At 40.1% G+C, this 12,223-nt stretch overlaps 1 protein-coding gene across 6 annotated transcripts in view; it reads right to left on the bottom strand.

Annotated features, from left to right (window-relative positions):
* The window catches only part of atp8b4 (ATPase phospholipid transporting 8B4), a 42,290-nt gene that overhangs the window by 26,358 nt on the left and 3,709 nt on the right, over positions 1-12,223 (bottom strand). For 3 of the 6 annotated variants that reach the window (XM_067378960.1, XM_067378964.1, XM_067378965.1), the window contains exon 3: positions 58-116. In XM_067378960.1, the coding sequence (XP_067235061.1) occupies positions 58-116 (59 nt within the window). Of the gene's footprint in view, positions 1-57; positions 117-583; positions 1,205-10,062; positions 10,334-12,223 lie in introns of those variants that run through there. The other 3 variants (XM_067378961.1, XM_067378963.1, XM_067378962.1) reach the window with 3 other exon arrangements.

Raw genomic sequence — 12,223 nt, 5'->3', positions numbered from 1 at the left:
TTAACTAATGGGACCTTATTGTAAAGTGTTACCAATAAAAGACATTTATAGACTTACAGCATAACTGAACCTCTCATTGTAGTCCCGATCGTTGGCTCGAACATGACGTTCCTCCTCTAGAGTTGAACAGAAGTTTGGTTTAGTAAACTATTGGAAAGAAACACCTCAGGCACCATCAAGTACATTTCCATAGAAAGCTACAACAGACGTGAACTTTCAAAACAACCTGCACTAACACCCAAAAATCCTTATGTGTTTCTCAATGTCAGTACAGTTTGTCCACTAAAAACATACTTCCCATAATCTCCTCTTACTTAGTTTCTGGAAGTGAGTGAGGAGCCGTAAATGGGCTCAATATTTTCAAAAGCCACTAACAGCGATGTCTATGAGATCATCAGTGAATATCTCTCAGCAAATGGGGGACGTAAAAATAGAAAGAGAGTAAGTGAGAACCTATCATTGATCCTTAGAAATCAAACATCAACCTGGAAGAAGTTTCCATAGATGTGATCCAGCTCTTCCAGGATATTTCCCCCTGTTTATAATCTCGCCCACCCAATCCCACAAATCCTTGAAGCTCTACCTTCTCCGGGTGATTTCGAGCGTGGGTTCCAACCTCCTCTCCATGGTACTAACATCCATAGCCATCGCAGCGCCATTGCCTGTTTGCAATGTCATTCTTCGAGTGGCACAAACAAACGTTCAGGCATTAGATTAAACCCTAACTTCAGTGCAAATCACATTACAGGGTCATTAACAAGACATTCAAACCATGAAGTAATGCATAGTCTGAGGTGTCTGCTTTCTGTTGGGCAGCTATTTCACAGACGTTGTCTACACTTGTCTGTGAGTGTGCGAGATTGAGACATGTTTTCCTCAGTCCCGCCTGTGGAATTTCATCACCTGCAGGGCTTATGCTTATAAGCATAAAACTACTCCTAATCATTTACTAGAGGAGTTAGAGAGGCGTCTAGCATTATAAACTTTGGGCAAGACCCAAAGGAATATTTTATTGCTCTGAAGTTGCTCTTTAATTTTTTGCTAATTATGAACAACACTGTTGAAAAATATCAGTCAGCATGAAGTGGAAGTTGTGATAGTCTTTTCTTCCCTATTGTAATGTATATCTGAGTGTAACGGCTTTTTAAAGGGTTAGTTCACCAAAAAAATTTTGTCATTTATTACTCACCCTCATGTCATTCCACACCCGAAAGACCTTCGTTCATCTTCGGAACACAAATTAAGATATTTTTGATGAAATCCAATGGCTCAGTGAGGCTTCTTTTGCCAGCAATGTCGAACCTCTCAAGATCCATAAAGGTACTCAAAACATATTTAAAACAGTTCATGTGAGTACAGTGGTTCTATCTTAATGTTATAAAGTGAAGAGAATACTTTTTGTGTGCCAAAAAAACAAAATAACGCCTTATTCCACAATATCTAGTGATGACCGATTTCAAAACACTGCTTCATGAAGCTTTACGAATCTTTTCTTTTGAATCAGTTGTTTGGAGCACAAAAGTCACGTGATTTCAGCGATTTGGCAGTTTGATACGCTACCCGAACAACTGATTCGAAACAAAATATTCGTAAAGCTTCGAAGCTTCATGAAGCAGTGTTTTGAAATCGGCCATCACTAGATATTGTTGAAAAGTCGTTATTTTGGGTTTTTTTGGCACACAAAAAGTATTCTCGTCGTTTTATAATAGGTTTGGTGACACTGCTGGTAATAGAAAAAATATCTTAATTTGTGTTACAAAGATGAACGAAGGTCTTATCTTTATTTCTCGCGAATCACGCAAGTTGAAAAATCTGAACTTTGGTGAATAATCGTGCCACGTTAACCAATCAGGATCTTGCTCTAGTAGTGACATGATTATGACGTAGCAAGCGGAGGCAGAAATCCGAAACAACAATGGAGGACAAAATCATTGTCACTGTACGATACATCTTTGTACTTTTATAGAAACAGGAATAAAAAGGATCTTGCTTGGAAGAAAGTGAGTGAGGAGGTCTGGTAAGTTGTAAAAAACGCTCTTTACTCAATTTAAGCTATATATATATATACATAGTGATATCTGCCAGTCCTGATCTGCGCCTGTATTCTGACTACAACTCTGCCTGTCCCTTGCTGTTCCTGTTTGCTCCCGATTGACCCTGCCTTTATGACAACGCTCACGTTTAATAAAGCTTCGCATTTGGATCCCTACCTGAGTCCCGCCTCCGTTACAGAAGACTTCGCCAAATCCAGATCCAGCAGCTTTGTGAGTGTTCCCGTCTCGGCAACAATGAATCCATCTGCTCAATTGATGTGTCTCCGTCAAATAGACAGAGCATTAGAGGATTACGTCAAGGAGTTTATTGGACTGGCATATTTAACGCGTTTCGATGAGGTATGTCTCATGATCTTTTTCCGAGGAGGACTGTCTGATCCGCTGAGTTCCGTCATGCCTTCTCACGATCCCAGCTGGATGCTGGAACAATATATTGATCTGGCATTGCAGCTGAGCGGCTCTCCATTTACTGTGAGTGTCGCGGAGGAACACGACACCTCACTTGAACACGTAATGGCTGCCGCTAAAGAGGACATTCACAAAATGTTGGTCACAACAACAACACAAAGTCAAGACACAGTTGATCTTCCTGAGCCCAGTCAAGTTACGGCTGATCGTCCTGAGCAACGCCACGTCTCCGCTGATCGCCCAGAGCCACGTCAAGTCCCCGCTGAACGTCCAGAATCACGTCACGTCTCTGGATTCGTCCGAGAGTGGAGGAGGTTACGTTCCAGCATGAATGATCCCCCACTGACTACAGCACGAGCGGCTGGCATTCCTAAGCCTCCGCCGGCCGCTTCGTTCTCAAGTTCGCCGGTTGCAACGCACTCAAATTCACCGGTTGCAATGCACTCAAATTCGCCGGTTGCAACACACTCTAATTCGCCGGTTGCAACGCACTCAAGCGCCCTGGACGCGATGGACAAGATGGCTGCTTTGCCAGAGCCCATGGGCAAGATGGCCGCCCCTTCGGTGCTTATGGATGCAGGGTGCGTTCCAGCCATTGAGTCCGCTCCAGAACCCGCTTCAGCCAGTGAGTCTGCTCCAGAACCCGCTCCGACCGGTGAACCACCGGCTCATCCTCGGAAGAGGAGGAGGAGGAGGAGGAAGAGGGCTGCTTCCGTTCTGCAAGGCTCAGAAGCCTTTCAAGAGCCCGCTGTGGGTCCGGAGACCACTCCAGAGGTCTCTCCTGCGCCGCCCAAGCTCCTTGCTCTGCCAGCACCGCTCAACCTTTTTGCTCTGCCAGCGCCGCCCAAGCGCCTTGCCCTGCCGGCACCATCCGAATTCCTTATCCACGAACCCGCTACGGACCCCTTTGAAATCCCCAAACACCTTTTGGGGGGGGGTTTGGCAGTATACCTAAGGGTGGGGAGCTTGTGGGTGGGGACCTTGCTCGGCCTCTGCCAATAACAGCCTCAGAACTATTACGGCCACCTATGGACTATTACCCACTATGGCCGCTTTTGGACCCTGACCTGCCGTGGCTGCTCAAGCCACCTGACCTGCCGTGGTTGCCCAAACCACCTGACCTACTGTGGCTGCTCAAGCCACCTAACCTGCCGTGGTTGCCCGAACCACCTGACCCGCCGTGGCTTCCTGATACACCTGATCCACCATGGTTGCCCATGGCTCCTGACCTGCCGTGGCTTCCTGACACTCCTGTGACATTCCTGACCCGCCATGGCTACCTGTGGCACCTGACCCACCGTGTCTGCCTGAGTTCCTGGGGCTGCATTGGAGACCCAGTTCCCGTCTACCTACAAATCCAATGCACCCACCCCCCCTCCCCGATTGTACCATCTACGGCCCGAGGACGCGCCTTCCGGGAGGGGGACATTCTGTTACAAATCCTGTCAGTTCCCGGACTCCATTACCCATCATCCTCCCTGTCAGTCACATGCTCACACTCCACTCCAATCATCATCAGCCTAATACACCTGTAGCTTGTTATGTGGACTATAAAGGACTCACACACACACCACCTTATCGCAAAATCTTGATTACCCTGTGTAGCAATTCCAAGCGTTATATCCTGTCTGCCTGTCTAGTGTTACCGTTCCTGCCTGTTAACTGTTTACTGACCCGTTGCTGCCTGTCCTGACTCCTGCTTTGTACATCGACCTGTGAGTGATATATGCCAGTCCTGATCTGTGCCTGTATTCTGACTACAACTCTGCCTGTCCCTTGCTGTTCCTGTTTGCTCCCGATTGACCCTGCCTGTATGACAACACTCACGTTTAATAAAGCTTCGCATTTGGATCCCTACCTGAGTAGGGATCCGTTACAACGCGCGAATAGCACGATTTATTTGCGCAAGTCACGTCTGGTGTGAAAGCCCCATTACAGATGTAGACCGACATGACGGTGAGTAATAAATGACATTATTTTTTTATAATTTTTGACATAATTTGACATATGACATAATTTTTTTAATTATTTTTGGGTGAACTAACCCTTTAAACAACAACAAAAAAAAAGGCGGGACATGATTGGATGGTTGTGGTTTGCTATTTGTTGATCTCATATGAGTGCCAGTAAACACGTCATAAAATGCTATTTCAGATTCAGTCTCTAAATTCCATGTTAAAAAAAACAGGTGATATGTCCACCTGTGACTGGACACAAACACTGCAGCAATTAAACAACCAAACTCTGCTACAAGTTTTTCCTCCTCTTGACTTGTTTGGGACACGTCTTGCTCTGTATTTTTACATTCCTCTGTGTTTCATCATCTCTCTCAAATACAAATAAGTTAAAAGAAGTCCTGCCCACTGCATGCCATGCAAGTATATGTGGTACATCAAAACCTCAAGTTGACACATTTCTACCATTATACAGGATATAATACCACACCAGTCCTACATATAGCACACAGTAGCTCAGAAAATGTGGTTTGAGTTCATATGGAATCTATAGACTTAACCTTGCCAAACCTAAGACTTCTGAAACTCTAGAGACAGAACATATGAGATTAATGGGGTCTTTCCCTCATGAGAAACAACAGGAGACTAAGGCTACGTCTACATTTATCCGGATACATCTGAATCCTTTTCGTTTCAAAATGCTTCAAAATGTCCACACTAGCGTTTGCAATGCATTTCCAAAAGATTCACATCCACACTGAAAATTCACCTCATTGCACATGTGTAAAAAAAACATTCCCAAAACACCAGAATATGCAATAGGCTAAAAAACTAAGCTAAATTAAGCTGTCACATAGGGAGGTTATCAATAAATGTATTTTTCCCCATTACATTTAAGAAAAGAATTGGATTTGTTTTCATTGCAATAACACGGACACTTGCAGCACAACATAATCCATCCTCAACGTCAATCTTTTATAGTATCTCATACGTTTATAGTCTGTGACTAAATAGCTGGACTCTCTGAAGATGTTGGACCTACTGTTGTACCGCAGGAGTATTTACAATGTTCTCTGTGTTACTGTATCATCATGGTGCCATGTAACATAATCTATCCAAATCGATAGAAATTTGGGGATCTGGGCTGGACTCCAGTTTATATTTTGCTGAGGGTCACATAATATCATGGCCCGAACAAGCTGGCTGGAGTTGAATTGCACTAGTCACTCCAGACTTCCTCAAGTACTGCTAAATGTCACATTCACAGCCAGACGTGCTGAACAGGAACTGTTTGCAAGACTTACCAAATCAGTGAGTCTCTAAATCCCAAACTGTTTGCGCTTCTGACGTGAATAATGATCAAACTGACAACTTTGGCCTGGTGGACTATAAGACAAGGGGAAAATTCCTATTACATTAAAAAAGGGACCAGAGCCACAACTAAAGGGCAAAGCAGCCCAGTTTCAGTTAAACTTAATTTTGCCTAAATTAAAAGAAATAAGTTCATAAAACTCAAAACAATGAAACAGTTCAGTTTATTAAAATATATCAGTTCTGTCAACTTGAAAGAAAAAGAAAGTGCTAAATATCCACAAAAGTTAATTCGACTGAACTTATTTGTTTAATTTAAGTTCCACTCAATCACTCAAGAACACAACCTGTCAATCTAGCTGCTAGCTGCAGACTTCTTTGAATTTCGGGAGCACGGGACACAAGCCGAGGACTGATCGCCATGTAGTGGGCCACCCTTGTGGAGGGTATAACGTCAAAAAACACAATGATGCAAAGGGACACTACTGATGGTGTGTCCAGTGCCAAATTGACCCGACACGGTACCCTGATCAAGATTTACCTCCCACATAACTCAGAGAATCCCCACCAGTTGATTGTCTACCATTCCCAGCAATAACTTCTAACATCTTGTCCTTTGTTTTTTCAATTCTGTCCTACTCAAACCAATTAATTATTTTGAGCGTTAGGGTTTACAGTGCACTCAGAACACCCTAGAAACAACACGTCACACCCACAGAGCCCTCGCATTGTAGCAAAAAGTTTTACATGGGAAAAAAATCTAGTTTGGTTTAATTTTACTCAGAATCAGACTAGCAGAAAACCACAGAATCCTTTTACACAACTTCAAGAAAATAACTTCTGCATTTCTTTTTTTTTTGACAATTTTGGAAATAACGTTCTCAAAAAACCCTTAACGCTTTACCAGAATAGCCCGGTAAATCATTTCTGCATTAACATGAATTGGATCATTGCCTGCTACAGCTATGTGATACATGAGAATCATTTCCTCATTTAGCTCAGGTGTTACAACCATCATCATTAATAATTGAACAGTTTCCACACCCAGATGAGATGAGCGTGAGATACACCAGATGAGCTTACACTCTCTGTACAAATTTGCCCCCAGCACACAAATGACGCCTATTGCAAAAAGTCATACAACTTACCTATACTCTAAAAACTAAAGGGGCTTCAATTGTTCAGTTGGTAAAAAAAAAAAAAAAAAAAAAAAAAAGAACCTTCTTTGCTAAATATGGTTCTTGAGTTAAGCTTTGGTTTTGTGCAGATTCTTGAAATCTGTGGAAAAGTTCACATTATCACCTGATTTCACAGACAAGGCTTAAGCTAGTCCTATACTAAAATGCATGTTTGAGCTGTTTTAACTGAAAGTAACTTGTACTGACAGATCTTAAAATATGTCAGTGCCATTTTTTGTCTCAAGATGCACACCAGTAATGTTTTTTTTTCTTTCTAGTGAACATTTATAAAAGCTACTTAAACGCCCTAATTGAACTGGAAATGGGCCTATAAGTTCTACAAATCAGTATATTGTTTTTTGGGTTGGTAATGCACAAATACATTGATGGTTTTCTAAAGACTTGAAAGTTTATTCTCACAGGTACTGTTAGCTGTGTCATTCTCGTGATTTGGCTTGCTAGCTCAACTGTGGATGTTGCTAGCAATGCCACTGGGTTTGCTTCCCAAGGAAACACAAACTGATAGCTAGCAGCTATCACCCTGTAGCCCAAGACTGGTTGCTGACTGAAGCTATGCAGGGTTGAGCATGGTCAGTACCTGAATGGGAGACCCTCTGAAAAAATAGGTTGCTGCTGGAAGAAGTGTTAGTGATGCCAGCAGGGGGCGCTCACCCTGTGATCTGTGTGGGTCTTAATGCCCCAATATAGTGATGGGGACACTATACTGTCAAAAAAATGCCATCCTTTAGATGAGATGTTAAACTGAGGTCCTGATTCTCTGTGTTCATTAAAAATCTCAGGATTTCATTCGAAAAGAGTAGGGGTTTAACCCCGGCATCCTGGCCATATTTGCCCATTATCATGACCACCTAATCATCCATATATATATATATATATATATATATATATATATATATATATATATATATATATATATATATATATATATATATACTGACTGACTTCATCACTCTGTCTCCTCTCCACCAATAAACTGGTGTGTGGTGGGTGTTCTGGCTCAATATGGCTGCCGTCGCATCATTCAGGTGGATGCTACACACTGGTGGTGGTTGAGATTGACATGTAAAGTGCTTAAGTAAAATGCTATACAAATGTAACGAACTGTGATAAAATGCTGGGTAAGTGTAAGTGTAATGTAAGTAAACTAGGGTTCCATGTAAACTATTGCAGACGTTTTTCATAGCCAGATTTTTTAAAGTCCCCCTGTAGTAAAAAATCAGGTTTTTGATACTGTTTTTATAGCTGGTGAATTATGTATATGAGGTACATTACAATGTTATGATGAACTATACGCCTTTCTCAACTGACTTTATAAATTGTTCAAAGTGTTTTTAAGGAAGTTGGCTTTTAGAAGGCAGCTGAGATGGCGAACGGGAACATGGTTTGTGTAACATTAGCAACTCATTATTAGCTGTTTGATAGCGTAGTCAAGCAGAAGGCTAATCATATTAATTACATTACATGTCCGATGTTGTAGAGAGAGATACATAAAACGCATTACCATTCTGATACAGTGACTTTGTAGACGAGCCTGTATAACTTGCTCTTCCTCTTCTTCTGAATCAGTCTCTGGTTCAAACATATATGGCTGAATTAAACCAATATTTCCACTTGCTACTGTGTAGCGTTTACCTCAGTAAGTTGACCAGGTGGATCTCTGAGCTGATGTAAGCGTGTGGAGGCGGGGCTAATTTGCATATTCATGAGTCTGCGTATATTAAATGAATCAAGGGTGTAGAGTTACATTCAAGCTACTTTAAGGCATGAATAAATTATTTTCATAGGGAAAAAAAAAAACATTTAAATATGTAATTTTGATGATCAAAGATGAGTTTTAAGGGTTAAAATTATTGCCTACAGGTGGACTTAAAGGGGGGTGTGACCAAAAGTTTGAGAACATCTGCCCTAATCTATCAACAATCACTTGCAGCACATCTATTGTTGTTGCACCTCTTGTATTTTGTATTTGTTCCTTTTTACCTGTTTCGTTTTTGACTGTGAAACTGTGTTGCCAACTTGTAAACAGTTAGAATAATCTGGTTATGCCTGGATCCGCCCCTGAGTGCAAGATGAGTCGTCAATATTTTTGGTCCATTTTCCTGGAAGAACCTGTACCTTAACCCTTTTTTTTTTTTTTTTTTTACTACATTTTTATTGAAAATGACTGCATTGGAAATGAATGGGAGATGAATTTGATCTATTGGAAACTTTTGGTACAGCGCTCAAAAAAAAATCTTACTGAGATTTTGAGATCTCAGCCTCAAATTTAGAACACAACTTGTTTAGATTTATGGCTTTGATTTTCTCACAGTTTTAGAGTAAAACATGTTTTGGAAAATATATATTTTATGTAAAAATTGAATTTTTGTGCATTTTTCATAAAAATAAATGTTTATAACTTTTTTCAAGTTCACTTTTTTAAAGTTTTTTCACTTCAGCAATAGTCTGCCAAGTGTCGTCTTTAGAAAGAGACCAAATTTAAGTCTGTGCTCCAAAGCATTCAAGATTTATGACAGTTTATGTTGGAAATTTAATTTTCAGGTCCATGTTTAAAAAGTGAATAAATGGATTATAACTACTGCATAAATGTAATTCAGCAAAAATACAAAATATTAAATAAAAAACATTAGCAAACTAAAATATATAACAATCATTTCATTGAAATAAAAAAAAAATCTGTCATTTTTGACCGACATGCGAACAGCACCAAAGGGTTTAACATACATCTGCCAAAAGTTTCTTTTTATGACTAGTGCAAAAGCTAGCATAAAGCTAACATGCATGGTCTAAAGTCACAAAAATGTTAGTTTAAATTCATTTGTAAGAGTTGAGGATAAAGGTTCCCCCTCTTGACTTTGCATAAGGGCTTCCTGACAAACATTTCAACAATTATGGAAATTACAGTACGAGTGTGTTACAGCACACCAAACAAGCATACACAAAATGTTTCAATGACCTCAGTGACTAATACATGGAGGCGTGTGTATTCTTCCTGTTTGTGTACTTGATCACTCACACACTGATGAAAACGCGCGCAACATTCTTACAACACTGGCTTCCCAACCTTCCACTTTCAGCATCAGTGTTTTACAACAGCTAAGCTCAACACAAAAGTGAAAAACAAAATGAAAATACCTGCAGGTCTCACGCTCATGTCCCCGCAGTTATGAGCACTAGCAAGTAAGTGATCTCCATCCAGACTGCCAGATCATGTTTTTATAAAGATAAAAAACTGCCTCTGCCGCCCAAGGGCAAGAAACGATCTTCTGTGGTTTACAGAAGGTCAAGGCAAAACCTTGCGTCACTGGCAGATCCATTTACCTTTTCCTACCCATAATCACACACACAGTCGCACATAAACGCGTAGTGCGCTTCACGTCAGCAACCCTATAGCAGCAAAGCATCTGCTTTATCTCTGTGGACCAGCACACGAGAGAATAAAGGAACAATGAGTGATGTCACAGGAAGAGAATACAAACTGTTCCATCTTTTTAAAGCACTAATTAACTATTTCTGAGGATTCAAATGAGTTTGGTTTGTTTGAGTGCAAGTGAAACCAAGAGCAGCAGCAACAATCACACAAGGGGGTGTCATCAAGGTTTCTAGGCAACAAGACCTAAGAAGAGCAGAAGACCTCAGCTCAAACGTGGCGTAGTTGGATTCTGTGGCTAACAATAAGCATATTAAATTCGGGAATTAATTATGGACTAAGAGAACCGTTCTTTTGTTCCACAGAATCCGAACTGCTAAACACTGTAATTATCAGGTTGTTTGTGGTGTCTACGGTTGATCATGTGACTAGGTTACTGATATAGAGAAGTAACTGCCCAAGAGAAAGCATCATATTTCAGAGGAAAAAAAAATAAAAAAAAAAAAAAATATATATATATATATATATATATATATATATATATATATATATATATATATATCAGTACAGTCCAAAAGTTTGGAACCACTAAGATTTTTAATGTTTTTAAAAGAAGTTTCGTCTGCTCACCAAGGCTACATTTATTTAATTAAAAATACAGTAAAAAACAGTAATATTGTGAAATATTATTACAATTTAAAATAACTGTGTACTATTTGAATATATTTGACAAAGTAATTTATTCCTTTGATGCAAAGCTGAATTTTCAGCATCATTACTCCAGTCTTCAGTGTCACATGATCCTTCAGAAATCATTATAATATGCTGATTTGCTGCTCAAGAAACATTTACAATTATTTTCAATGTTGAAAACAGTTGTGTACTTTTTTTTTCAGGATTCCTTGATGAATAGAAAGTTCAAAAGAACAGCATTTATCTGAAATACAAAGCTTCTGTAGCATTATACACTACCGTTCAAAAGTTTGGGGTCAGTAAGAATTTTTATTTTTATTTTTTTGAAAAGAAATTAAAGAATTGAATACTTTTATTCAGCAAGGATGCATTAAATCAATCAAAAGTGGCAGTAAAGACATTTATAATGTTACAAAAGATTAGATTTCAGATAAACACTGTTCTTTTGAACTTTCTATTCATCAAATAATCCTGAAAAAAAATATTGTACACAAATATTTTGTACAATTGTACACATTAAATGTTTCTTGAGGCCATCAACGCGTTTCGTTCGTAATACAGAAGCAGAGCGATTTTTTCAACAATGGCTGTGTCCCAATTCAGGGTCTGCACCCTTTGAAGGATGCAAACATCATCGAGACAGTCTCATTTAAGAAAATAACCATTAGATTGTAACGTAGGAAAGAAATTACAGCATTTTACACCTCACAATGAATATTTTCTCAGTCAATTTTATTACGGTTACTTTTCTTAAATATGACATCCTTGATGACGTATGCAGCCTCAAAGGACGAAGCCTCCGAAATGAGACGCAGCTCCTGTCACTAAAGGAGCGTGTTTTTGGTTGTGAGGGAAAGATTAACTTTTTCAGCTTCCCAAAGAACCCAGCGCCAAGGGAACAGAGGATGAAGTTTGTTTTTCCGGGGCAGCAACAGAGTTGTGCACGTATGTTTGTTTGTTTCCGGGATTTCGGTGACGAATGCTTTCTAAACAAGTCCCAGTTCGGCGCTGGATTTGCAGATCACGGGTGGTGAGTAAAGCTGCATTAGATGTCTGTGTTTTGTTGGCAAGTGCATATAATGTAAACAACATGAACATTTTTGTTCCTTTTTTATTTATAAAGATGTCGCACCTGGCAGACAATCTCTACGCAAAAGCTGCACGTGCTCGTGACTCTTTTGCTCCGCCCATGGCAGACACACCTCCAGGAGCTCTGCTTTTTTCGGAAAGATT

The sequence above is a fragment of the Chanodichthys erythropterus genome, chromosome 24, assembly GCF_024489055.1.
Source record: "Chanodichthys erythropterus isolate Z2021 chromosome 24, ASM2448905v1, whole genome shotgun sequence".
NCBI classification, from domain to species: Eukaryota; Metazoa; Chordata; class Actinopteri; order Cypriniformes; family Xenocyprididae; genus Chanodichthys; species Chanodichthys erythropterus.
The sequence above is the reverse complement of the archived record's forward strand: the minus strand, read 5'-3'. Positions and strand labels throughout refer to the sequence as shown.